At 55.9% G+C, this 26,682-nt stretch overlaps 3 protein-coding genes across 5 annotated transcripts in view; 1 reads left to right on the top strand and 2 right to left on the bottom strand.

Annotated features, from left to right (window-relative positions):
• Positions 1-659: 659 nt before the first annotated feature.
• ATP6V0B (ATPase H+ transporting V0 subunit b) lies at positions 660-7,250 on the bottom strand. 2 transcript variants are annotated; one of them, XM_030226695.2, is made up of 8 exons: positions 7,089-7,250; positions 4,098-4,146; positions 3,533-3,616; positions 3,014-3,091; positions 2,368-2,437; positions 1,930-1,981; positions 1,354-1,544; positions 660-979 (listed from the first exon to the last, which is right to left on the bottom strand). In XM_030226695.2, exons 1-8 carry the CDS (start codon positions 7,153-7,155, stop codon positions 956-958), a joined length of 615 nt encoding a protein of 204 aa, XP_030082555.1. In that variant the 5' UTR covers positions 7,156-7,250; the 3' UTR covers positions 660-955. The 2 variants fall into 2 exon arrangements, with proteins under 2 accessions (XP_030082555.1, XP_050833528.1); XM_050977571.1 differs by lacking the exons at positions 4,098-4,146; positions 7,089-7,250 and adding an exon at positions 3,794-4,065.
• A 214-nt stretch (positions 7,251-7,464) lies between these two features.
• Positions 7,465-11,170, top strand: DPH2 (diphthamide biosynthesis 2). Its single transcript, XM_009088650.4, has 6 exons — positions 7,465-7,643; positions 8,969-9,081; positions 9,189-9,409; positions 9,602-10,240; positions 10,362-10,547; positions 10,645-11,170. The coding sequence occupies exons 1-6, from the start codon at positions 7,497-7,499 to the stop codon at positions 10,773-10,775; spliced, it is 1,437 nt and encodes a 478-aa protein (XP_009086898.3). The 5' UTR covers positions 7,465-7,496; the 3' UTR covers positions 10,776-11,170.
• Positions 11,171-11,601: 431 nt separating this feature from the next.
• The window catches only part of IPO13 (importin 13), a 31,270-nt gene continuing 16,189 nt past the window's right edge, over positions 11,602-26,682 (bottom strand). The window contains exons 5-20 of one of the 2 annotated variants that reach the window (XM_030226299.2): positions 25,569-25,735; positions 25,089-25,209; positions 24,643-24,790; positions 24,303-24,484; positions 23,400-23,426; positions 22,588-22,722; positions 22,212-22,355; positions 21,742-21,822; positions 21,018-21,155; positions 20,847-20,943; positions 18,945-18,997; positions 13,044-13,110; positions 12,811-12,869; positions 12,602-12,691; positions 12,268-12,449; positions 11,602-12,152 (exon numbers count right to left, since the gene is read on the bottom strand). In XM_030226299.2, coding sequence (XP_030082159.1) covers positions 12,053-12,152; positions 12,268-12,449; positions 12,602-12,691; positions 12,811-12,869; positions 13,044-13,110; positions 18,945-18,997; positions 20,847-20,943; positions 21,018-21,155; positions 21,742-21,822; positions 22,212-22,355; positions 22,588-22,722; positions 23,400-23,426; positions 24,303-24,484; positions 24,643-24,790; positions 25,089-25,209; positions 25,569-25,735 — 1,791 coding nt within the window. In that variant the 3' untranslated portion in view covers positions 11,602-12,052. The remainder of the gene's footprint in view (positions 12,153-12,267; positions 12,450-12,601; positions 12,692-12,810; positions 12,870-13,043; positions 13,111-18,944; positions 18,998-20,846; positions 20,944-21,017; positions 21,156-21,741; positions 21,823-22,211; positions 22,356-22,587; positions 22,723-23,399; positions 23,427-24,302; positions 24,485-24,642; positions 24,791-25,088; positions 25,210-25,568; positions 25,736-26,682) is intronic. The other variant, XM_030226300.2, reaches the window with a different exon arrangement.

Raw genomic sequence — 26,682 nt, forward strand, 5'->3', positions numbered from 1 at the left:
ATGCAGAAGGACCTTGTTCTTCCCTTCCCCCAAGCAGCATATGAGCTGCAGTCCAGCTGTCTACAGCCAGCTTCCCCACACTATTCAGCACAGCTTCGGACAGGGAACAGAGCCAGCACAGTGTCCCCACCCCTGGGACCTCTACCTGGACAGAGGGGCACTGCAGACTGGAGAGCCCCAGCATGCAGCCCACAATCACACCAGGGAGCTGCTGGCAGGAGGATGTCCTTTGAAGGGGCAAAAGTTTCACTTTGTTCTTCTGATGCTCCCTGGCTGCACAATGGGGCTATGGACACTGTGTACGCCCCCCCTACACTAAACTACCTGGACAGGAGCTGAAAGGCACAAAGCAGCTTGTCTTGGGCTCACATTGGGCTGCTAGGAGCCTGGCAGAGGCAATTCAGAACTGCCTGCTGCCTGTTCCAACAGCCTTGTACCTGCTCCAGGCAGCAAGGCACAGGTCTGCGTTCCCACAACCCAGAAAGGGTGGCTCTTGCAGCCTAAGAAAGCAATAGAATTAACCCCACACAGGCAGGACACCCAGGCTCATGGGACAGGACAGGAATTTTGCCAGAGGCACAGAGAGGAATCTCTGGGCAGCCCAAACCAGCACTTGCTCTCTGCAAACCTCCCTAGCACACACAGGGAAGAGAAAGAGCTGGACAAGAACCATATTTATTTTCACTGACACAGGATTGCACTGATGGTCAATTCTACACACCGGGGACGGGCAGCAGCAGGGCCCCACGAGCTGGGCCAGGCTGCTGGGGGCAGAATTCACACAGAGAAATTTGTTTCTTCCAAGGGGCCGACTGATCTGCAGGACGGGGCTCTACGCGGTCAGGCTCCTGCTGCCGGTGCCAGCAATCTCCCACCCCAATCGAGTATAGAAACATTAAATAAGTATATACAGAACCTCTTGGGGTGGGCTGGAACAGGCTGAGTGCAAGAGGGCTCAGCCCATTTTTACTTTAGATGTCTGGAAAGAAAGAAGAGAGGTTAGGTTGTGGCCCACAAACCCCAGCTCAGCATCCCAGCCCCACCCAAACACCCCAGGATCATCCAGAAGCTGCAGAGAGCTTATGAGTCCCACTGCTAAGACATGAGCGTCACACAAGGTGCATGCAAGGATGCATGTCACTCTCAGTGACAGAGGGGCCATCAGAAGGGTTCCCAATGTTGCAAATAGGTACAGTATGCTCTGGGAAGAGCTGTGCCACCCCAAACCTTTTAAGCAGCCTCCCCATCCCAATGCAGAAAATTTTGCTGAAACCCAGGTGTGTCTCCCTGGGGCTGGAAAGCATCCAGGGTGACAGCACCTTGTGCTCACTCAGGCCTGGTGGCCTCAGATACCTGCAGGATAGCAACGATGACTCCAAACAGCCCTATGGCACTGCCAAAGATTTCCACAATCAGGATCTTGACGAAGAGGCTGGCATTCTGGGCATCAGCCAGGGCAGCCCCGCTGCCCACGATGCCCACACAGACCCCACAGAAGAGATTGCATAAACCCACGGTCAGACCAGCTCCAAACATGGAGAAACCTGTGAGAGAGGAACACTGCAAGAGCAGGGTGTAACCCCCTTCCACCTGCACCCAGGACATGCTGCAGAAGCTCTGTCTCAAGGTGACAGAAGACCAGGAGCTGCCAAGCCCCATCAACACCCTGTTTGGGGAGCAGGACTGCTCTGAGGTGTGCCCAGCTCCCACAGTGCCAGGCCACTGCTCCACCCAGGGGAGGAACAGTGCTGCTGCTGCACAGCACAGCCTGCTGGGCGCAGGAGGTGCTGGAGGTAAGTACAAAGCTGTCTTTTGGCAGAAGAGCCACATGTCCTTCAGACACCAGCAGCAGACTATGGGTGAGTCAGAGCTCGGGTCAGGGTGTGGCAGTGCTCACAGTGACAGCACCATGGACCCAGAAGTCCTTACCTGCGTGGTAGTTCCTGGCTCCAATCTCTTCTGGGGTGACTCCAGTGAAAGGCTGAGAGAAAGCACAGGACCCAGGTTAGTGACAAGTCTGTGGTGTCTGGAAAAGGTACCTGTCCCTGATACAGCATGAGGCAGCCTCATTTCAGCCAGAGCCAGTCCCAGATTCCATGTCATGGCTTCATGGAATCAGGCTTGTGTGTGCTCTCCCAACCCTCTCTTCATCACAGGCAAGGATCCCTACACAGACCACCAGTCCAGGGGCTCCCAAGGCACAACAGTGTTCCAAGTGCCCGCAGGGCCATCCCTCACAGTAATGGCCCATGACCAGCTGCTCATCCCCACCATGGCCCTGGGGCTGGTGCAGGGATGGCCTGGCAGCCCAGGTGCTCCCATAGCTCAGCCATGTTACTGATGACTATTGCCATGATGATTCCTTACCTCAGCCATGTTACTGATGACTATTGCCATGATGATCCCGTAGATGGCCACGGCCTCGCAGAAAATGATGCTGTGTGAGAAAGGCAAAGCCTGAGCACAGCGTCTCAGTCAGTCTGACCAGTGTCCTGGGGGAAAGACCCCATCCCAAGGAGCCCCTGCCACTTCATGCCCAGCCAGCCAGACCCCTCCATAGCCATATGGGAAGCTACCCACTGCTTTACTTTCAAACTAGGGGGAGCTGTCAAATACAAAGGCTGGATGCTGGTTCTGCTGTGTAGCACCTGAGTAAGCTGCAAGGATCCAGTTGGAAGCAGGTCTAGGAAGCCCTGCCCTTCACCAGCCTGTTTCTGCTCCTTATGGAAGGGTTGTGCAAGGAGAACCCTCGCCTGGGCAGGATGTGTGATCTCAGGGTGTTTGTTTTGAACACACTGGGCTCATTCACAGTGTGATATCACACAGTGACCCTTGACAGCAGCACTTTGGCTCTTTCAGGGCTCTTTGTTTTGAAAGCAAACAGCATCAGCAATTCAGCAAGGAACAGTCTGCCAGCAGCACCCAGCTAGAGAGCAGACAGAAGCCTCTTCACTGGGTTGTGACCTGCCCCACTCAGGTGCAGCACAAGAACTAACCCCAGGTGTGTGCTTACCTCACCAGATTCTTTGTTTTGATCCGTGGGGCTTTGACTCCACCACCAATGATGCTGGATCCCGTAATGTAAATTCCCCTGGAGCAGACAAGGGTGGTTGGTAGAAGATCTGGCACTTGCAGAATTCTATACAGAAGCCAGGATCTTTCAGCTGAGCAAAGAATCAGGCATGCAGCTGGGGGACACTGAGCACGCAGCCTAGCCGCTCCCAGGGTATGAGTGGCCCCAGGCTACACCACCTACACCAGCAGAACTGCTGGGGCACAAGAGCCACCATGGACAGCCCAGGCTCAGGGGCAGAGCTTCCAGAGACTTCCCTGTCTTTCCACTGCCACTGCTGCCTGTGGGCTGGTCCACCCAGAACCCCCAGGGGTCCAGCAATTCAGCCCCACTGGTGTGGTGATCCACAGTCCCACATGTACACACTGTTCTACCTGCTCTGCTGTGGGAAAACTGCAGTGTATACACAGCTACCAAGGTGGGACAGCAGGAGAATGCTGAGGAGCCAGTCCCACTCACCAGGCAGCTCCCACCACAGACAGGGAGATGGCCAAGCCAATGCCCAGGTTGGACCACATGTAGGGTGAGGTCTCTGTCAGAAACCTGGAGAGGAAGAAATGTCCTGAGTTAGCACAGAGGCTGAGCCCCCACAGTCATACCACACAGCCTATCCCAAACCAGGTACCCCTCCACCAAATAATGAAGCCCAAGATGGGTTGGGCAGCCAGACAGCAGGACATGAGAACCTCTGTCTGCCAGCCAGAAACACAGGGCCCTCACCTGCATGGATCAAGATCTTCCTCCCAAGCCCTCACTGTGAAGCAGAAGCCCGGGCTTGGAGACATGGAGGGCAGAGCAGCAATGGCTGCACCAGGACCTCGTAGGGAGCCTCGTAGGAACACAGGGGCTGCATCCATCCCACCTCCCGGGGAGCAAAGGCCCTGCTCACTGCAGCTCTTGTTCTCCTGTGACGCAGTGACCACTGCCCATCACTCAAAAGCAAGTGCTGCTCCTGGGAGGCACTGCCAGCACTGCCTGCCTCCTCACACAGCCCTGAGGATGCCTGAGTTTACAGGGAACTCACCAAGCCACATCGAAGCGGAAGCCCAGGTCAAATATTGTGTAGCAGATGCCTGGAAAGCAAGAACAAGATGGAAACCTCCAGGGAGGCACCAGCTGGATCCAGCACTGCCGGTTCCTCCCCCATCTTCAAAGCCCCAAGGCAAAGGCCCAGAAGCACAGCACAGCATGAAGGAGGGTTACTGAGAAGACTGGCTCAAGCATGCAGAGGTGTAGGGCAGGGTGTCCCCTCCAAATCCTACCTCCGTGATGCCAACACTTCCACATCAGCACAGGACAGACAGCCTGGGCCTGACATACTGTCAGACCCCATCCCAGTCTTGCCCAAAAGATGATCATGGCTGTTGTCACACCCATTTTCTATTCCCTGGCCCTGCTGAGCACCCACAGACCATGCTGAGCTACATGGTCTCAAGGGCAATCTGCAGCCTTCTGCCCTGGCATGGTCTCCACTGTGGCTCTCCAATGCCTCAGCTCTGCTGGAGAGCCCCAGCTCCAGGGAACCAGCTGTGAGCTCTTCCCTGCCACAGGAGGGACAAGAGGAGCAAGGCTGTGCCCTGACTGACCATCACATGCTGCTACATCACCACCCCATCAGCATTTGTGCTGCTTCCCAGGAGCCCATCAACACGAGAAGCTCCAGCTTTCCTCCAACACCCCCTTTCCAAGGCTGTGGGTTCAAGATAAGACTGCTGTTCTCAGCATTTCCCCCAGGGTAGTTTCCAGATAAATTTATACTCCAACACAGGTGGGAGACACTGTCCTGAGAAACTCAGAAAAGCCCTTCCTTTCCATGAAGGGCTTGCCCTGCTGTGCTCATCTCCCACCAGGAACCACAGCCAAGTCACATCCCTGCACAGCCCATGCACGTGCGGAGGTGCTGCACCAAAACCCTGCCTTACTCTGAGCTCCTGAGTGGGAAACGTGGCTGCGGACCAGAAGAGACACTTGCTCTTTGCTAGAAAAGGGAGGCTGACCCAGCCCTAAGGAACAGATAAGCACAGGCATCATGGCACTGTGTGCTCCATGCCAGGCACAGAGGGTGAAGGGACAGCTCTGCTGTATCTGACTGTAACCAGCCCGTGCCTGTGTGACGCTGATCCCGCGTACGGTTGGGAAAAGAGGAAATGGGAGACTTGTGAAATGCTCCAATGCAGCAAAGAGGTCACTCTTTGTGACATGTCCCACTGCTCCCTTCCACCCCAGAGCAGCAGCTTGGAAGTAGGGGGTGATGGCAATCTGTCCAGCAGAAATATGGGAGCAGGACCATGCCCTTCCCTGAGCACAACCAAGACCTGCAGGATAATTCATCCTACTGGAAGGCCTCAGCACTGCAGATCCCTTAGAGCAGGGATGTCCCCATTAGTCTTGTGTGCTCACCTCTCCATGTACAGCTCAGGAGTCAGCATCCCACTCACCACCCTCAGGGGAGCACACAAGCACTGTCAGACCCCATAATGGGAGGTGGTACTGCTGATCACTCTTTCTGCCACAGATTTGGGGTGCACCCCTCCCCTGTAGCACCACACAAGAATGAAGAATGGTGCCACCACAACCAAGGAATACAGAGGAAAGCCACAGCCCAGCCTGCATGTCTGGCAACCTTCAAGGATGATCTCCAGTGCTGGGTCCAGCCAGTCTGTTACTTGTGTTTTGGCTTTGCTGCTTGGCTGTCAGAACAGGAACTGAACCCAGCCAACCTCAGCTGCCTCCACTCCCCAGAAGTGGTGAAAAACAGCTACAACCAGCTTAGGGCTGGTTCTCAGGTCACCTTTCACCTCTTCAAGAGCAGGTGTAACTATAGATTTATACGCAAAAGAAACAGGGTAAAGGACACTCTCCTGTGTCTGCTCTGACTTGCAGCCCTGAAGCCAGAAGGACAGAATACAGGGAAGCAGGACTGGAGGATCAAATCAGGGCTTAGGACAAAGACAGAAAACACAAAGAGACACTGCTGCAACACTGCATGGAGCAAGACCACTTCCTGCTCGTGGTCTTCCTCAAAAAGGGACTGCAAGAGGGCAGGGCTCAGCTCAGCAAGATTTTCCGACAGTCTCACATCCACAGGGCGAATCTGCACTGGTGTGAGCTACATGATTCAGAGAGCCCAGGGAGGCAGCCCTAGGCCCACAGTGGCTTCACCAGGCCCTGGAAACACGAGGGAGTGAGACACCCTTCACTTCTGACTCATTCTCTCCCCTCACCCAAACACTGAAACAACGGCCAAGGTTTCCCCAGCCTCTGCCTGGTTTGCGGTCATTTCATTCTGTGCTAAGAGAAAATAACCAGCAGTCCCAGCACAAAATCTACCTGCTGGCCCTAGGGCATTAAATCCATCCTCCAAAAGCCCAACAACTTCAGCAGCAGTGCATGGGCTGCCATGAAGCAGCTCCACCATCATCCAAACTTGCATGTTCTCTCATGCTGCCACAGCTTGGCAGAGCAAGGCAATCTCTCCACCCGAGAGACATCAACCATCAGAGTCTGAAGCACCAGGCTCCTCCTGCCTTTACCTCCCCCAATCTACCGAACCCCCTGACCGGCACCAGCACCTTTCTGCTCTGGCACACACACAGAAGCAAATCAACTGCTCAAGCCAGACAGGCTCAGAGCTGCGCATCCAACAGCGACTGGGAGTGACCCGGCACCGCTGGGGACTCCGAGGGAGCAGCCACAAGCTCGAGGAGCGCTGCCCAGGCTGGGGAGCCCCCCAGTAGCGCTCCCGGCCGTGCCGTATACTCCGGGCCAGCCCCAGGGAGCACCGCGGCAACCGGGCGCCTGACAACGCTGCACCCCTCAACGCCCGGCTTCTTTTCCACACCAAAGCAACCCTCCCCGCCCTCCGCAGCAAAGGAGCGGCCAGCACGGGCACAGGCAGACACCGCAGCCGCCCCTTGGGCCCGGAAACCCCTCCCGCCCCACGGCTCAGCCCCACAGCGCAGCCCCCGGACCCCCCTTCTCCGCGGCCCCGCGCCCTTCCCGCCCCGGCGCTGACCGACGCCGAGCAGCGTGGTCCAGAAGGCGAGGCCGAGCCCCGAGTAGAGCAGGGCGAGCCCCGTCATGGTGGCGGCGGCGGCGGCGGCACCGGGCGGCGCGGCGGGAGCTGATCGGGCCGGGTCACCTGACCCCCGCGCGGCACCTGACCGGAACTGCAGCGCCCAGACGGAAGTACCGGAACGCCACCGCTGCCACCGCGCCCGCTTATTGGCTGCCTGGTTTGACAGTGGCGGGGGAACTACACACACCATAATGCACCGCGTCCAGCACGTATTTCCATTGGCTAACGTCACCTCTCCGCCCCGTTGTGGGCGGGACTTCTGGGGGCGGGGAATGCAGATCCGAGCTTCCATTGGCCAGCGCCGCGCCGCAGACCGGAAGCGGGCGCAGGGTCCCGCGTGCCACCATGGCCGCGGCCTTCAGCAGCGATGGGGAGGCTGCGCTGCGGCGGGAGCTGTGCGCAGCCGTGGCCGCGGCACCGCGGAGCAACCTCGATGGCTTCTACGAGATGGGCCGGGCCGCCGCCTTCGTACGGGATGGAGGGTTCCGCAAGGTGAGTGGGACCGAGGGTGGAGCCGGCCGGGGTCTGCGGCCGCCCGCTCTCCCGGTGTCTCACAGGATTGTTAGCGTTGGGAGGCTGATCTGGAGATCTCCCTGTCCAACCCCCGTGCCAAGGCAGGGGCAGCAGAGCAGGTTGTTCAGAAACGCGCCCAGATGCGTTTGCAATGTCTCCGGTGATGGAGGCTCCACGGCTTCCCTGGGCAGCTGTTCCAGGCTCTGCCACCCACAGTGTAAAGAACTCGTTCCTCGTGTTAACATGAAACTTCTTTTGCCTTGGTTTATGGCCATTTCTCCTCCTTTGTCCTGTTGCTGGGCTCTACTGAAAAGAGTCTGGCACCGTCCTCTTGGCACCCACCTTTGAGATATTTATATTATTAGTGAGATCTTGTCCTCGTTCCAGGCAGGACAGGGTTAATTTCTGCAGTAGCCCGGAGGGGGCATGGCCACGACGCAGAGGTTACTTTGTCCCGGCTTCTCATCACTTCCTGGGGACAGGGAAGGGGTCCTTCCTGGGTCTCATAGTGTGGCATGGTCAGGTGTTGTCAGAGCCCTGCATCGAGCACTTGTGTGTAAATAATTTGTGTCTTGTACATTGATATTAATAGTGTTGCTGTTACCATTGGTTTTCTTATTTAATTTGCTGCTTCCAGTAAACTGCTCTGATCTTGACCTGTGGTCTTTACCCTTTGTGCCTCCAATTCTCTGCTCCATCCCTCTGCAGGAGGAAGGAGAGGGAGGAGCAAGGGAGTGGCAGTGTGGTTTGGAGAGGCTCAGTGGGAGCACTGAACTGGAGAGAACCATTCCTAAACCACAACAGATCCCCTCTCAGTGTTCTCTTGTCCAGACTAATCAGGCCCAGCTCCCACAGTCTCTCCTCACAAGAGAGATGCTCCAGACCCCCATATGGCCTCTGCTGGACCTTCTCCAGCAGCTCCTTGTCTTTCTTATACTGAGGAGCCCAGATTAGGAGCCCAGAACTGGAGACAGTACTCCATGTACCTCACCAGAGCCAAGAAGGAGGCCAGCATCATCACTCTCAACCTGCTGGCCACACTCTTGCCAATGCACTCCAGGATCCCATTGGCTGTCCTGGCTGTAAGGGCCCTTGTTGACCTGCATTAGGTTTCCCTCTGCTTAATTCTCCAACCTATCAAGGTCCTGCTAATGGCACAGCCTTCAGGTGTATCAGCCACTCCCCCCAGTTTCATATCAGCAAACTTGCTGAGGGTATATTCTATCCATTCTATCCATTCTGTCCCTTCACCTCACCCTCCCCAGTGCCTCATTCCCATCTGCCTCACCCCTTGTTCCCACCAGGTCGCCCTGCAGTTCCCTGATGAGCTCCTGGCAGACGCAGTGCAGGTGGCAGGCGGGCTGGAGGCAGCCACCGGAGCCGAGATGTTCGTGCTGGGAGACACCACGTATGGCAGGTCCGTGTGGGGCTCCTGGGCTTCCCCCGGGCAGGAACTGGGAGGTGCCAGGGAGGAGGGAGAGCTCCGTGCTGCAGATCCTGTCTGACACCGCGTTCTCCTCGCAGCTGCTGCGTGGATGAAGTGGCTGCCGAGCACGTGGGTGCCGAGGCAGTGCTGCACTACGGCCCAGCCTGCCTCAGCCCCTGCAGGAAGCTCCCGGTGCTGCACATCTTCGGGCAGCAGCCCCTGGACGTGGGGCGCTGCGCAGAGGCGTTCCGGGAGCTCTACCCCGAGCAGCAGAGCTGTGTGGTGGTGCTCAGTGATGTGGTCTATGCCCATGCCATGGGTGAGTGCTCCAGGGCTGGGAGGGGGCCTCTGTTACTGCTCTGAGCTCTGCAGAGCTGTCAGGGTCAGACCCAGCAGGCATTCATTCCCCACACATTGGCAGCTTTGATTTGTGTCTTCTCCCCTGATCTGTTGCACCTTCTCCATGTCAGGACTATGGCCAAGGTTTGTTCTCACTCCTCTCTTTCTTCAGGTGAGCTGGAGCAGCAACTGCGTCCCGAGTACCCCAATATCATCTTCTCCAGGCTGGTGTGTGGAGACCCTCCTGGCCCCGCAGTTCCTGGCGAGGAATGGAAGTTTGGTCGCCAGTTCCTGGTGGAAGCTGCAGGAGGGCTTCAGGACTATGCCATGTTCTATGTGGGAGCTGAGGGCCTTGCCCTCACCAGCTTCATGCTGACCTGGAACTGCTGTCCTTTCAGCTCCTTCAACCCCGTCACCGGCTGTGGCCGCCACGAGACCCTCAACGTCAACCGGGCCCTGATGCGGCGCCTGTACCTGGTGGAGCGTGCCCGGGATGCCAGTGTGGTGGGCATCCTGGTGGGCACCCTTGGTGTGGCGGGCTATCTGACCGTGCTGCAGCACCTCCGGGAGCTCCTGTGCCGGGCTGGCAAGCGCAGCTACACACTGGCCGTGGGGAAGCCCAACCCCGCCAAGCTGGCCAACTTCCTGGAGGTGGACATCTTCGTCCTGGTGGCCTGTGCTCAGAACTCCCTCCTGGACTCCAGTGATTTCTACCGACCTGTTGTGACCCCCTATGAGCTGGAGCTGGCCTGCAACCCAGCCCGTGAGTGGACGGGGAGCTACCTCACAGACTTCCGAGACCTCCTGCCAGGTAATAGCTTGAGACAGCTGCCCAACACCCTCCCAGGGAATATTCCACCCAGCTGCCCTGCCTGTAAGCTGTCCTTGGTCCAGGACAGATGGGCCAGGCTAACGTTGCTGTTCCCTGGCAGGTGCCTGTGCGCACGTTGAGCTCCCACCGGCTGTTCCCGCAGAGGAGGCTGTTCCCGATGTCTCCCTGATCTCAGGGAAGATGCGGGGTACCCACCTCTGCGGCCCCCCGTCCTCTCAGCTGCCCCCCAGCACCGCCCTGGCCTGCAGGGACCAGACACGGGCGCTCGCAGAGATCAGCCCCACAGGTTTGTGTTGGTACTGTGGTGGGGCTGAGCGCTGGTGCAGGGCTTATTTAATTTTCTGCCTTCTTGCTCTGGGTAACAATTCCCTTTCTCCTCCCAGCCTCCTTCCTGGAGTCCCGCAGCTGGAGGGGCCTGGAACAGCAGCTGGGACAGACCCCGGTCTCCAAGGCAGTGCAGGGCCGACGAGGGATTGCCATTGCCTATGAGGATGAAGGATGTGAGCAACCTTGATTCAGCAGCACTGGCACCCAGGCAGGAGCGGGGCTGTGTGGGGGCCTTGGCATTGCCTCCCACTGGCATTGTCAGCACCTTGCTGGATGCGGCCTCGGATCAGTAATACTGCAGTGGGAGAGCAGGAGTTGCATGTGTGTTCAGGAATGCCTGAGGCTCATGGCCAGGACCAGGAGAGACAGGCACTTGCCCCAGACCCAGTCTCTGAGGGCTCCTTCATCCAGGGCAGCTTTGTCCCTACATGGAAAGGTCACAACTTTGCAGGAGCTGACAGTGCTGGGACTTGAGGCTGTTGTGGACTACTGCTGCTAACTAAAGCTGAAGAGGATTTGTGAATGAACTGGTTTTTAGAATAAAACATGGGCTGAGGAGCACAGATGTCCCAAAGTGAAAAATGTTATCATGGTGCCCACTGTGAAGCAAAGCCCTGTGTGTCAGCTAACAGCAGCCAGAGGGAACAAAAACAAGAATTAGGACCTCTGACAGTAAAAGCACAGGCTGGGCTGGGGTACTAGGGTAAGGGCAGGGGAACTCTGAGCAGAAACAAGCCCCTCAGCTGCTCTTATGAATGGGAATGGGCTGCACACATCCTGTGCTGCAGGAAGGACCCAGTGTTTGGCATGGGTGGAGCCCAGCCCCTCTAATGTGAGGCAGGACTGTTTATGCTCCATGCTGGGCAAGCAGGACAGACTGTTTTTTGGCACCCCTCCCAAAGCCAGGGAGACACTGAGGTGTCCCAGCCTTGATTTAACCCCCTCTACTCGGTTCTTCCCCAGAGGGAAGAGGCAGGCAAAGTCAGGGCACTGCAATAATGACAGCTACAACATAGAAATATTCTTAATATAATTAGGTGCAGGGCCTCCCCCCTCCCAACCACACGTACAAACGAGCGGGGGACAAACTCCCCCTGCCCAGCCAGCCACTGCTGCAGGCACAGGGTGGCCTCCCTGCTGCGGGGAAGGGCTGGGGAGGGGCTGGTAGCCCGGGGACGGGGCAGCCTGTGCTGAGGCAGTTCTGCCCAGGCTTCCCCTGCCCCACCACCACCTCCTGCAGCCAGCACTCCTGTTCCCTGCGAGGAGGGAGCATGCTGGGGGAAACAAAGATGCTGACACCGAGATGCGGCCACCAAATCTAGCTGAGGAGCGTCCCGAGTGGGTTAATTCTAGGTGGAGGGTTATTCTATGAGCCGTACTGCAGCAGGGCAGGGAGGATGGGGGGGCTTTTCCTTGTGGGGAAGAACTGGTCCAGGCAAATCGTCCACGGTCCTGGCCAGGTGCTCAGTAGTCTGCTGTGTATTCTGTACCATGCAGCCCTCGGCACAACAAGGTGAACTCCTTCACCATCTCCTTCACTCGCCGCTTGTTCACACGCTCTCTGCTGAGACAGAGGGAGGGGACAAACATGAAGTAGGACAGCTGCACTGGGTCATGCAGGGGGGTCATTTCCTGTGGGAAATGTGGGGCACAGCTGCCAGGGCAAGTGGCACACAAACCTGAGGATCTGCTGGCTGAAGTTTTCCTTCTGCTCTGGAGTTACTCGGGCCGAGGGGAAGCCGTCCTGCTGCATGGCCTCCTTAATCCAGACACTCAGGAGGCTGAAGCAGTGCTTGTTCAAGGCAAAGAGAATTTCTGCAAAGTGATCCATGAGGCTGCGAGAAGCCTGGCCACCGATGCCCTGCCACAGAGCAAACGACATACTGAGCCCACATTGTCACTCTCCCTGCTCCCACCCACACTGCTGGGCTCTCTGCCCCTGGCTCTGTAGGGATGCTGCTCAGGAATAGACCCCAATGCTGCCTGGGGAGCCCGTGGTCCAACATCTCTCACCTCCAGCACTGCCTGCAGCAGCGCTTTGCCATTCTCATGCACGACCTGTCCCACCGGGGCGATCTCTCCACAGCGGGGCAGCAGCTCCGTCTGCAACACAGAGGCCAGGCTCGCTCAGTGCCAGCACAGGCTCCACACTGCAGCCCTGTGCCCAACCTCAGCCCCACTCCCAGCTCTCAGGGAGGACTCCACGATGCCATTATACTCACAAAAAAGCCACAGGATGCTTTGACTGTTGGGGCCTCGGGAAACTTGAGTGAAAGGACACCTGCAGGCAAAAATTTCTCAAGTTAGTAGACAGAAAACCCCCCTGGCCATCCCAAATCAGCCCTGCGGTCCCCAGCCTTTCGCCCTTCCTGTTTTGCACCCAGCTCTACAGGAGGAGCAGGCTGGCTTCTCCTCAAGGTGATTTGGAACACATGCCCATGCTCATGGTACTCACCACACTGAAACACTGCTTTGACATCCAGGTTGCTACACAGGAAGAGATCCGGCTTCCTTTTCAGAGCCTGCAAGGCACACAGACAGGCAGCATGAACCCAGCGCTGCAGAGGCAGCCAGGAAGCCTCCAAGGAACCCGGTGCCCCAGACAGCCTCTGCCTGGACACACACTTACCTGAGCACACCCCTGAGAAAGAGCAGATTCACACAGTACAGCAGGAAACCATCACTCTACCCTTCCCCAGAATATAATTCAAACAGCTAGGCAGTTTGCTACACCCAGGATCTGCTGACCCCAGGACCTGAGGATAGGTGCCACAGTGGTGTGCAAACACTCAAGACACAGAGGGCTCCTGTCCCATCAGAGCAGATCAGGCAGCAGCACCACTCCCAGGACAAGGGCAGCCATGCAGGGCTCAGCAGAGACCAGCCACCCATGTACTTTGCTCCGCTCCTGAAGATGCTGGCATCCCTGGGGTCACAGCAACTAGTTCAAGCAGTAGCCCCAGATTGCACCAGATGATGAGATGCCAACATTTCTTGGCAGTTCCGAGCAGCAAGTCTGAGATCAAGAAAGCTTGGGGTTTTTTAATGCCACACAATGATTCCACCAGCCTCTGTGCGGGTCAGGCACTGCTGCTGGAGACACCCTGAGCTGTTGGTACTTTGTGCAATGACTTCGTCCCCCTGGTGCTGGCACTGAGCAATTACTGGGTGGAAATGTTTCAGCCTGCACCCTCCACTCAATGGGAAGGGTTTTCGACCTGCCTCAGTGAGCCCTGCTATATTAGGCAGCCACATCCATACCCTGACCCCCATACCCACTGCTGCAGAAAAGCACTGGGAATGGCAGCCATGCCTCCTGCCCTGCTGTCACTGCAACACCAGGGATAGCAGCCATAGCACTGGAGCAGTTCTGCTGTATGCCTGGAGCTCAGAGAGCAGCATATCAGGGCAGTCAGCCCTTGGGCTGAGCTCTGTGTGGGGCCACTGCTGCCCTCTGAGCCTTTTCCCAGGGACAGAAGCAGGGACAGCTCTCAGTCAACAGCACCAAAGACATACAGCCATCTGCCCCTGTGGTCTCTACTTGGTGCAAAACAGACTTAATTCCCACCCCACCTTCTCCAGGGAAAGTCCAGAGCCATCTGCCCAGTGCAGATGCTGGAAAACAAGAAGCTGAGGAGCAAGTTTCAGAGTTACTCCATTTCCTTTCTGACCTTTTCTATCACACACTGCAAAAGAGGATTCAGTTTTGGGCACAGAAGGCATCGCTGTACCAGGTGGAGATGGCACAATTGCAGGTACCTCTCCCTGCTGGATACAAGCAGAGAGCTTCATGGGGCGACCAAGGGCCACGTGATACCTGTGTGTGTATATACAGGCTGTGCACCATTGCTCCTGAGGCACTGGCACCAACATCAGGAGGTGAACTGCTGGCTGAGCAATGGCTTAGGAACATACCCACTCATCGAGGCTGCTGCTCTTCAGCTGGCCCCATACAGGACAAACGCTTGCAAGAGATGTTACAGTTTTAGCCCTGGATCACTACCCCTGCTGGGGCCCTACTGTGAGCTCCAGAGCAGGGACTGTGAGCCTTTCCCCCCAGCAGCTCGTTGCTCAAGGGCAGCTGGCTCCCATGATAATGACCCAGCTGCAAGTTCCTCCACCCTGCCCATCCATGGGTTTTAACCTGAGTCCTGCATGGTACAAGTGTTCCATCTGGCACAAGTCTTTCAATGTGCTCAGGTTCAGGTTCCCACCTACCTGCAGGGTGCTTCTCTCAGCCAAACCAGACCTGCTGCAGGCAGAGCCCCCCAAGTTCTCCTGCAGATTCACTCCAGCATCTGCTCCTCACTCCATCAGTTCCATAGGGAAAAACATGTCAGCATTGGGACAGCTCCTTCCCATAGGACACTTAGCAGAGTGCAAGCCCAATGCAGACCTGGGTACATATACATAAGTCTAATGTAAAAAGAGATGCTTTTTACCCCCACAAGATGGGGCCCTCTGGAGCTTCTCCCATAAGAAAGCAGCACCAGGCAGGTCCAGCTTTCCCAACACCAGGTATGTCCAGTTAGTCTTTCCTAGCACCAGGAACCCTGCTCCAGCTCTAGGACCTCTTCTTGCCAGCCCATCTTCCCTGTTTTCTGCCACAGCACCTCTGCTCACAGGGGGGCAGGCCTTTGAATGCTTTCAAATGCCCCCCCCACATCCTCTGCATGAGCAGCCACTGCAGAGATAGGCGCTCACTCTCCAAGAACAACTGTCCTGCAGGATAGCATTGAGGGAACATTGGGTTCTTCTCCCAGCACTTCAGAGACCACCAGAGAAGTCTTCAGAGCAGGCTCTTCTGTGCCCATTTCTTCACAGGCAGACAGGCATGGAAGGGACACCCACTCCTCCAGTGGACAGAGGACAGTGGGGGCTGCACTGCCAGTTTCTGCAGCTCTCCAGAAGACACAGCCTTAGTGCCCAGTATTCAGTCTCTTCCCAGACCCCACAGCTGGCAGAGCAGAGTCTCTTGCTTTGAAAAGGGCCCATAAGGCTGGCCAGGCAGGAGCAGTGAGCCTCAGCCTCATGTCCTCCATGGGTTCTCTGAGTCTGGCTGGAACAGGTGAGGTGGAGAGCACAACGACTGCTCCATGCAGCCTGGAGCAGACCATGAAGGGAGGGAGGCGGGGGATGAAGCTGGCTGTGCTTGGCCAGGCACTGTCTGTGCCATCACAGGAAGTCACCAAAACACTCCCAAGCAGTCCTGCTGGGATGGGATGGATGAGGTGGAAAGGCAGGCTGGAGAGTCCCAAAACCCTACCTGCAACCAGGAGCACACATGTGATACCCACTGGTTCTCCAACTTCAGAACCTGCCCGGTTTTGCCAACGCAGACCTGGGTGCAAGCCCCAGCCACCATGGCACGTGGTCCTGGGCAGAGGAGCTCCAGCTGCCTGGGTGGAACTGAACCCCATGCCCTCCAGGTGGGATGCTCACCCTGGGCACTGCAGCAGCAATGCTCTGCACTGATCCCAGCATGCAGAAGAGGAAAGAAGGAGCAGCTGAGAACAGGATGCTGGCACTGCTCTGTGCAGCCTTATGGCAGACTGGTTATTTTATCCTTGAATAGTATGATACTTTGTCATTTGGTTTAAGCCAGCAGGTCCCATGAACAACCAGCCATCATCAAGAGTGGACTGCCAATTAACATTGTGGCAAAAGGATCACCTGCAACAACTGGCCAGTTCCATAAGCTGCAACCAAAGATGAAGTCAGCAGGAATCCTGTGACAGAGAGAGATTGTTCCCTGTGTGCTGGTGACAGAGAGCTGATATGCAGGCCCCACGAGCTTCTCCTGAGTTATCAGAAAGCGGGACAGTACTTGCTGGCAGAGAGGGCAGAAACAGTGCCTGCAAGGAGGAACCAGACAAACTTGAAACGGAAGATATTTCCTCCAAGGCAATCAAAACAGATCAAAACACAACAGATGGTCAGGGAAGTGGGAAATTTCCACCTTGACACACTCTTGTGTCCAAATTCACTGCCGCTCCAGAAGATGCGTTACTTTGCCAAAAGGTCTGCAGGCAGAGCAGGCTGGGTGAAAACACAGCTCTCACCAAGCAAAAATCTGGTCTGAAGAGATCTGCAATTCCCTCTGAAGTTAATCCTCCAATCTGCAAATCCTCAGCAGCATCACTGCAGAGTATGGTCCTCTGGAAGAGGACAGGCTGGACCCATCTCTGCCATCAGACAGCCCTCAAAGTCCTGAGAGCAAGGAGTCAATCACGGATGCTAAGGCAAATTCTTGATGGGTTTTAAAGGACCTCACTAGATCATCAGTCTGTGAGAAGGGTCAGGCCAAGGAAGAGGAAAGCTTGAGTTCTGTGCATGAAGAGAGAAGACAGGAATAGGATCCTTTGGTCTCCATGGGGTTTCAGGAATACAAAGCCCAGGAAAACAACAGGCCTTGAGTGGGCGGTGTCAGGCTAGCAGCATGATGTCAGATGTCTCACAGTGATCCAAGATGGAGAAGACATGGAGGTAGGAGCCTCTGAGCTGCTCCTGCAGGAGTGCCTTTGATGGATATCTGGAGATCCACCCTCATGAGACAGGGCCAGCTGCCAGCACATTGCACAAGTAGCCCGGAGAGAGTCTGAATTTCAGAGTCTCCTAATGCCTTACAGGCACCATGGCAGGATCACTTCTACCTACCCTCCAAGAGCAATGGGCTTGTTGGGTCCTTTCAAGAACTCCACACAACAACAGCTCCCCACAGGATCTTCCAGTGTTTCCCTGCCCTCTTAGGAAGACTTCTTCTGCCAGACCTGGATCTTTTACCATGATTTCCTCCAATTACTGATTGTCCCACTCAAGGAGAACAGAAAAGGGTTTTTTACCTACAACTGGCACATTACCTTTTACACATTCCCAGACTCACGCAGCTCCACAGGCTCCCATCAGCTTTTCCTCCCCGCCATGAGTACAAGGTGGCCATCTTCCCAGATGCTTTTCTCTGTGGCATCTGATATAAATCTACAGAAATGCTGTGCCCCAAACTAGGCACAGTGTTCAAATGGAGGTCCTGCTAGCAGTGAGGACACCACCAAGAACCTCATGCACAGACCCCATTTACCACCCTCCCATCATGTTCAAAACCCTTGTTAAAAGGTCACAGCTTCCAAAACCAAAAGCAGAGCAGAAGTCTGATAGCCTTGATTATGTTATGTCTTTCAAGGTGAAAAGCAGGGAGGAAGAGGCTGCAATATGGCTTTGAGATGCAATGGGTCTCAGCAGGCTCTGGGCATCAAGGTGAGAAAAGTGAGGAGAAGACCCTGCCTGGAGGAGGTTAGCTGCAGCCCTCTTGCCTGCTCCAACCCTCAAGATCTATGGGAGGATCAGAGGGGTCTGACAGCTGAGCACCAGGACATGCCAGGCACCCTCCCTGTCAGCAAGGGTAGGGTGCCTGGGTAGGGTAGGGGCTGTCAGCAAGGGTAGGATGGCCACAGCTCTGGGAGGAGCTTGGGTGAGCGCTCCTGCACAGCCACTGGTCCAGCACGTGTGGTTAGAGGTCTCCCCATCACAGAAACAGACTAGAAAGCAACTCTGCCAGGCCCCTCCTCACCACAGACCCACCCTGTGGGTAGGTGGGCAGGGAACACATCTCTGACAGGGACACTGAGTACATCAAGGACATCAGGGCCATGGGGGGCTGAGGAGCACACTGGGCAGGTGTATATACACACACAGCATAGCACTGGCCCTGCCTGCCCAGCACCACAGCAGTGACACAAGTGCCAGCCCACGTGCCAACCCACAGCCCCTGCCACGTCAATGCCAACTGTCCCCATGCGCCGCTGAGCCAGCAGCTCCTGCACAGGAACTGCCACCACCCGGAGAGGCTGCTGGGGCAGGAGGCAATGTGGCCCTTGCCAGATCCAGATGCCATCACAAGCACGTTGCTCAGAGCCCTGGCAGCTGCCTGCTCCTGAGGGCAGGAGCTTCCTCCCACTGGCCCCTGGGCAGGGCAGCCAGCTCAGCCTGTCCCCACTCCAGAGAACCCATCAGAGGACAGGTAAATGGGTTGGAAAACATCCACTTAATGCTCTAATTTGTCTGTCACCCAAGGGTGACTGCAGCAGCAGCACAAAGCGCCCCATGCCAGCTTCAGCCCAGCAGGGGGGTGGGAGCTGGAGCTGCCTGCAGAGGAGGGCACTACCCTGGGGATGGTGTGAACCCAGAACTAAAGGAGAATGTTTTGTTTTCAACTTCCACGGAAACAGATGGAGAAACTCGATATTCAACTAAAAGGAAAAAAAAACGTTGTCAACAGAAAGCTAAAAATAGGTTTAAATTGAATTAAAAAGAGAAAGAGAGAGAACAGAAAGTGAATGAATAAGAAACTAAAACACACCTGTGCCAGGAGTTGCATAAATGAATCAACAATATCAGGATGATCCCTGGGCCCTAAAATATAATAAAGATGTAACTTAAGAGAAAAATCATACAAACAGCAACTCAACATCATATAGTTATGTGATACAGAAAGAATTTACAAGTGAAAACAGGAGTGTAAGGGAGGAGGGGTGTGTGGGGAAAGGGATGGGAACATGAGCAGTTTGAAGCAAGTTAAAGAAACAAAACATACAAAAAATCATGAAACTTGGAGAACCCAAGAACAGAAAGAAACTGTAAAGGAAAGGGTCTAAAGCCCCAGGGTCTCCAGCTAGCACCTGAGTGCTGCAGAGCCAAGGAGGAGATCTTCATTTCCTTGGGGAGGAAGAGAAGGAGGAGCAGGGGCTAGCTGAGCACCATCTCCACAAGGAGAATTATAGCTTTTGCACTGTGGGGACTGAGCAGGTGTCTTCAGAGCACTGTTTGGTCCTGGAAGGTAACTGCAAGTGAACGACAACACCTCAGCAAATGCTTGACAGGCCTGGCTGGGCTCAGGCGTGCACATGCTTGTCACCAGCGTCAGCTGCTCGGGAGACCCTGGCACAGACACCCTCCCACCCCATTCCCAGATGCTCTCCAGGATGGTGAGTCCATGACTCTTCTGGAGGTCTCCTCCAGCATCCCCATGGGAGAGAGCAGCTCAGTGCCCAGAGATCTCTGTGCCAGCACCACTCACCCTACCTTGGCATCTGACTGTGCACACTCACTTCTTGGCCCCTGTAGGCTCAGGCATGCCCCCCTTCTCCTGCCACACGTGGGCTCAGCAGAAGGGGCTCGCCCTGCTCAGAGCTGCCCCCCCACAAGGGGACAGTCCTGGGCACACACCAAGCTGAACAGTCGCTTGCCTGAGCAAAGCTTGCATCCAAGTGTGGGCACAGCTCTGGCTCTGGCCCCTCCCTTTTGCTCCTGCAGACGTGCCTGCTGCTGCCTGGAGGCATTGCCAGCTCCCCAGCACTGAGGCAAAAGGGTTCCAGCACAGACACATCCACACACCACTGGCACGAGCGGGGACCTGATATCCGAGGAAGCCTGGCTTGCTTGTCACTGACCCCAGTGACATATCAGCGCAGTGGGATTTGCTCAGACTGTGGTGTGGTGATGAAGCAGGGCTCCTTGTGTCTCTCCCCCCACCTCTCTAGAGAGCTCTGAGCCTTGAACTGGGGGACAGGATTACCCTACCTGGCACCCAGCTGTGAGCAAAGGATAGGACCCCTTGGGGGCCACATGTGGTAATGCTGAAGGACCAGATCCAGCAGCTCCAATGTACACTTGTCTCTCTCACAGGGCAGGTCATTAAGATGCTGAGGAGCACCATGGTGCAAAGGAGCCTGTTCTAACCCCATTTGCTTTTTGAAGGGTGGGCAGTGAGCCAAAGAGTGGCCCCTGCCCTGCAGGAGAACACCAGCATCCTCAGCATCACAGCAGGGACTCGGTGGCCACCAGTGACTCTGAAAAAGTAATTTCCCAGCTGTTCACACACACATTCTCCTGCTCATATGAGGGCTTGATTTCAGGCCACTACAAGCAGCAGTGGACCCCGGAGAAGCTCCGAGATCTTCCTGCGGGCATAGCCTCCCTGCCAAGCTGGACTGCAGCTCCAGGTGGACCCTTGCTGCATGTGATATCCAGCCTGGGCTGCTGTAACAGTACAGAGGCCCAGAGCACCCCGGGGTTTCCTGCTTCTGTTGCCTGCAGGGAAGGTACCCACCTTCCAGGGATTGGGATGAATCCAAGAAACAGAGATGGCCCCAGTTAGCTTAGCTAGGAGTGAAAACAGCCATTCCTGGTAAGACGCCTCCAGACTCCATGCATGCAAAAGCCTGACAACAGCCCCAGCACGGGATGGGCTAATCCTACGTACCTTGCTGGAACAGGGTCAGTGTGACTGAGGTAACGAGCAAGAACAGGGCCTTGATGGGAGGGAAGTGGGCAGGCTCATGGGCAAAGATGTGAACCAGCTGCAAAAGAGAGAGAAGGATTGAAGCTGCTTCTGGCCCTGCGCATCCCCAGCCGCCCAGGCACGGTTCCATACCTGCCGCGTGAGTTCGATGGCAGAGACCTGGGGTATGGTGCTGTACATCTGCCCCAGCATCTCACACAGCTGAGGCACCATGGGGGCAAAATCATCCAGGAGGGTCTTCACAGACTTCTCAAATATGGCACAGACAGACTGTGGGAAGAGAGGGACTGCATGAGCAATGGGCATCAGGAGACCTCTCCCAGGGCTTATGGATGGGTCCCAGGGGAGCAAAGAGCTGGCACTGGGGACAGGAACCAGCCAGGCAAAGGGCTCTGGCCTGCACAGATACTGGTGGCCTACCCTGCAGCACAGAATCCTCCCAATGACCAGGAAACACCCTTCCCACCACAGCAGGAAGGCTCCCCAAGGGCTGGGGAAAAATGGCTGGTGGGATATTGCACATGGGCATTCCTGGACTGATCAAACTGGATAAGCACCAGATGATACAGGTCCAGCTCAGAACAGAGCTGTTCTCTTAGGGAACACAGGTTGGGTAGATCCCACCTCCCTGCTCATGGCAGGACCCCAGTTACTGGAGAGAAGCAGAGCTGACGGAGGAACAAGACAGACAAGAATGACTTGATGCTGCTGGTGACAGCAAGCAGCACTGGTCCAGATAACCCAGCAAGACATCCCTCTCACAGGCCATCACCCAGAGTTTGTCATTTGCTGTCCCCCACTCAGGTCAGCAAGGACAGGCAGAGCTGCAGGCTGTTTACAGGTGAAGCCAGGTTACCTCCACCACCTGGGCATCATTCAGCCACTTGCTGAGAACCTTCTGTATGAGCTGGAAGACTTGCTGCAGAACCACCACCACCTGTAAGGAATGAGAGACACTGAAGAGAATTGGCCTCTCTGGGAAAGGGAGATTCAAGACTAAGCATGGCCTGGACTCAAACCTTCAGGGACCACCCCTTTCCAAAGCTGGACAGCTTTTTTTCTGAAGCAGCCTGGCACTGCTCACAGTTGGTAGCACCCAGGCCATCCTCCAGAGCAGCACCTAGCCAAGAGGCATCCAAAAGGCAAGTCAGCTCTGTCCACCTCAGAGTGGTGGGATGAGATGAAGGAGCTATTTTTGCTGGAATAGACTAGCACTACCCTCTTGCTGGCACATGCTGCATTCCCCATTAACCCCCCTCTGGTGCAGTGAGTTGTGAGGCTTTGGCCAGTCTGTGGCAGAGAACTTGGAATTATTGCTCTACTCACTGGGTTGGGTCCTTGCTGCACTGGCAGTTTTTTGACCTCGGTGCTTTCATGGTCGTCATCATGGTGGCTGATGTCTAGGGTGGTGAAGAGGTTGGAAAGCAGGCCCAGGATGTGGATGATGGCCAGCCTGTTGGAGGGATTGGGCTGCCAGGGAAAATAAAGCCGAAGTATGACACAGACTGTACTACTCAATCATAATCATGTCTTTGCCTTTGCAGTTCTAGTTCCTCAGCATCCCAAAGTGCCAGAGAGGGGCTCCCTGCACTGCACTTTCCCTTGAGCCCATGTTTAAGACTGCTGCTTCAGCACAGCAGCCCCAGGGCTACAGCCAGCAGGAGAAACCACTTCTGGATGGAGGCAGCACACAGGCACTCACCGTTTCATCAGCCAGCTTTTCCAGCTGCTGGATGTAGGGCGTGATCAGGGAGTGCAGGTTCTTCAGGATCTCCTCCACTTGCAGTGCAGAAAGCAGGAAACCAAGAGCCTGCATCAGCCACATGCACTGGCTTGTCTGGGACAGAGAAGACACAACAGGGAGGTCACTGCCCAGCCCACAGCCCATGCTCTGGCAGCTGCCAGGGTCCCACTTGGGTGTGCTGCAGCTCCTGAGCTGCTCTATCTGGGTCCCTCTAGGTGCATCTCACTGCAGGAGAGGGGAACAGCTCCCTAACAGCTTCTGTTCCCAGGGAATAGGAGCTCTGGCTTCAGCACACCTGGCCTCTTCCCAGCATCTGCCAAGGAAAGACCAGTTGGTGTCCAGAGATCTCCAAGCTGGCATCACTCACCCTAACTTGGCACACCATCCTTTGCACAGCCTGTTACAGCCACCCTTGTCCTAGTCACCGGCAAGGCTGAAGCTCAGTTCCTACACTTATCTCCCTTTCTCCTCTTGAAAACACGCCTGTCATCTTGGTATCCTGGGGTTTGGATAGACTAGGAACTGCTAGAGTTAAGCCTCCTCCTCCTCCCTCTCTAGGGGACACACCCACCCAGCACAACCCCAGCCTGTGTGGGGGAAGTGAAGGCCAGCAGCAGTGAGAGGCAGCCAGCAGGTTCTCCTGGTCCTGCACACCATGGATGCAGTGCTGAGCTCTCCTCTGGGGACAGCTCTGTGTCTTCAGCTGAGCATGACTAAGGGGGCATGGGGGGCAAGCAGAACCAGCAGAGGTGTGAGTCAGCCTCTCTTACCTTGTGAATCTGCTTCATCAACACCTCCTGTCAAAGGGAAAGGGAGAGGAAAAGAGAAGGGTGAGTGCTGCAGAAAGGCCCTTCCCTTCCAGGAGGCAGGACTGACAACAGGAGGTAGGATTGACACAGGAGGTCGAGACAACTAACACCAGTGTGGGCACAGACAAATATTTGTGTGCTCTCCACAACCTGCCACAGGCAAGACCTAAAATTCCTGTCCCCTGAGCCAGCCCACTCAGCCACCCAGCAAGGGGAGCTGCTGCCTTGGATGGGCTGTGCAGCAGGATTGCTCAAGGAGTCAACCTCAGCCAGGGTTTCCTTATTCCAGTGACAGTGCCCCCCAGGCTCTAAAAGCAGAGATGCTTTTAAGAGCCTTTCACCTCTCTCCTCCCACATCCTGGCAGCTTGCCCAAGTCCAGCCCTTCTTCCTAGCGTCTCGGGACTCTGAGCCCCATCTGCCCCAAATCTTGAGAGTCAAGAAGGAGCATGGGACAAGCTGCCCCAGGACTGCAGGGATCAGCTCCAAGGAGAGGCCTGAACACCAGGGTGCTGCCCTTCAAGATGCTCAGCAGTGGCACTAGCAGTGTGGCAGGTGCACAGCTAGCAGACTGCTGCTCCCAACAAGGCAAACAAAACCCTGGGGGAAGGACAGACACCCACGTGCAACCCCAGCAGACCCCTTGGCAGTCGTGTCTGTCGGTGGCTGCCATTTCTGCATTCACAGCAGGACACAGGGCCTGCCATATGGGTTTACTAGCCTATGAACAAAACAGGCAAGAAATCTGCACCAAGCAAGATGTCCTGAGCTGCTCCTTTGTCCCCCTTCCCTGGTCCTTACAAAGGAAAAGGTGTGCACAGAGCACATCTCAAGCCCCCCCCACACGTCCAGCACGCAGCTCCTACCTGTGACACAGCGACAATGTTGGCAGCATAAGGTGGCAGGTCATACTTGCACTCTCGGCAGATCTTTTTCAGGGTGGAGACACTGGAGATGGAGAGCTCAGGGTTGCCCAAGGCTTGGAGAACCAGTGGTAACACGTTGTTAATCATGACAGGGTGATCAGCCAGCCACTCGGACAGGGATCCTGCATACACCACAGCAAGAACCTGTGGTGCAGGACTGCACCACAGGTTCTTCCTCTTGCATTCTGTGATGCCCAGCTTTGCTTTTCACCACTGGTATTGCTGGGCAGATGTGCTCTCAGGGGGGCTTTTCCTGCCCAGCCCAGCCCAGCCCACTCACCGATAGTGAACATGACGGTGTCGGCAAGCTGCACGTTGCTGATGCTGATCCGGGGAATGAGGCCGATCAGCCCGGGCACCACGTCAGAGTAGTTTACATCGATGGTCTCAGCAATGGACTGGAAGCCATAGAGCAAGGCCTCTGTGTGCTGCCAGGGTGGGAGAGGCACTGTCAGAGCCTTGCATTGATCCCTGATGCCCAACCCTGCCCCAGCGCCAGGCACCAGCTCAGCACCCCCACAGTAGCTGAAGAGGCTGATCTCTTGGCAGAACAAAGGACAGGGAGGCAGAAAACCTACTCCTCTCCACAGCAGACCCCAGAGAGACTGCATGTGTGCTGGCAAGGTGCTCATGCTTCTCACCTCTGTCAGGTCCCTTTGCTTTCAATGCCCCCTTGAGGATGAGGACAGGTAGCTGTCAGGCTGGCCCCTGGGTCCCCTTGCTCACCTGCCACGTGGACGGCTGCTCCGTGTTGGTCAGGAGACGTCCCAGTTTGTCATAGAGGCTGCTCAGGAGCTCAGCACCCAGCATCTCATACACATACATCAGCGTGTCAGAGATGTCCACCCTGCAGAGAACACGGGTGTCTCCAAATGCTGTCCCCAGCCCATGCAGAGAGATCCATGTGTGGACACATCACTTTCTCTCCAGGGCACAGGCACTGCTCATACAAGCACTCTGTCCCAACCAAAGGAGTGATCCTATGGCCTCTTGGGCAGGGTAACTGGTGCTATGCCAAAATTTTGCCAAATGATCCAAACCAGCTCTTTTTCCCACTACCACTACAGCCAAAACAGCTCTTGATGGAAGGAACCTCCTCTCTGTCCCTCCTTGGCTCATCATACAGCACTCAGTCTCCAGGGTGGCAGAATGCTGCCCCTGCATCCTCATCTGCCTGACAAGCAAATCCAAATCTCCCACTTGTACCTGTATATCCGAAACTGCTCCTTCTCATCTGAAGACCAGAAGCCATACTCCTCATCGGAGGGGAACTGGGCTTTGTGCAGCAGCACATCCACCAGCTGGAAATACACAGGCCTGTAGACCTGCTGGTACACTGCCTGCTTGTCTGGCTCAAAGGAGAGGATATCATCCTGGAGGCAGGAGGAGGAATAAATACATCAGGTGTTGCAAGGAAAGGCAAATAGAGCTAACATGCCTGCTGCATAGGGGACTCAGGCACATCTCCCAGGGCTGGTGGGACCTGTCATACCTTGGAAGGCTGCATTTCCGGCTCCCTAAGATTCACTTGATGCTGTGCCCTTCTGCAGTGGCAAGATTATCTGGAGGCAAGATGCCAGGAGCCCCAGAAACTGGGTGGACCCTCAGACAGCATTGTCATAGGGGGTGGCAGTGTCCTGACATGTCCTATCTTTGGGAGCACCCCTAGACCAGGAGCATGCGTGCCTCAGACTCCTGTGAGAGAGCTGACTGAGCACAGCCCCCTCCTGCATGCACCTGTAATCTCAGACCCATCTGGAGAGGCAGCAAGAGGTCGTGGGAGCCTCAGCCTGGCCTCATGCAGCAGAGGAGCTGCTGGCACGGCACTGACTTTGCTCCCCTCCCTGCCCACGCTCAGCCATGCCACTGGATTGCAGAGGAATGGAGCTGAGGGATGAAAGGGAGCTAAAAATAGAATAGTGTGGCAGGGCTGCTCTGCTGATCCAGGGAACACTGACCATGGGAGAGGGACCTCACACTGGGCAGCCACTAGAGCCATGCTCTCATTCTTGTGTGCTGCAGGCATGCAGAAAGAAGCTAAACAACCAGGTCTGCTGCTGGGAAGAAAAGAATTAACATGAAATTTTAATTAGTTTTGTTAATGAAGCCTTTAAAGAATGGCTCACACTTCTAAGGAGGACTGGTGGCAGAAAGAGCCAGCCACAGAGCCAGCGTTTCCTAGGCATGTGCCCTGCCCTAGCTGCAAGTGCAGGGCAAGGAGTGGGGACATCAGAAATCCCTGGGACCAGTTAAACCCTGGCCAGACCCCAGTCCCCCTGCACTGGTGCCTCTGGCCCTGCCTGGAGGACCCAGCCCAGGC

Source organism: Serinus canaria, chromosome 8, assembly GCF_022539315.1.
Source record: "Serinus canaria isolate serCan28SL12 chromosome 8, serCan2020, whole genome shotgun sequence".
Lineage (NCBI taxonomy): Eukaryota > Metazoa > Chordata > Aves > Passeriformes > Fringillidae > Serinus > Serinus canaria.

What these genes read in the sequence shown, in the direction of transcription:
- ATP6V0B (XM_050977571.1), bottom strand. Translation starts at nt 3,930, where the DNA reads ATGGATGCAGCCCCTGTGTTCCTACGAGGCTCCCTACGAGGTCCTGGT. An exon ending in TCTGTGGTGGGAGCTGCCTG is followed by an intron (nt 3,092 to 3,532) that starts GTGAGTGGGACT and finishes TGTCTGCTCCAG; the next exon opens with GGGAATTTACATTACGGGAT. An exon ending in TCATCGTTGCTATCCTGCAG is followed by an intron (nt 980 to 1,353) that starts GTATCTGAGGCC and finishes CTTTCTTTCCAG; the next exon opens with ACATCTAAAGTAAAAATGGG.
- DPH2 (XM_009088650.4), top strand. Translation starts at nt 7,497, where the DNA reads ATGGCCGCGGCCTTCAGCAGCGATGGGGAGGCTGCGCTGCGGCGGGAG. An exon ending in GGGATGGAGGGTTCCGCAAG is followed by an intron (nt 7,644 to 8,968) that starts GTGAGTGGGACC and finishes TGTTCCCACCAG; the next exon opens with GTCGCCCTGCAGTTCCCTGA. An exon ending in GGAGACACCACGTATGGCAG is followed by an intron (nt 9,082 to 9,188) that starts GTCCGTGTGGGG and finishes TTCTCCTCGCAG; the next exon opens with CTGCTGCGTGGATGAAGTGG.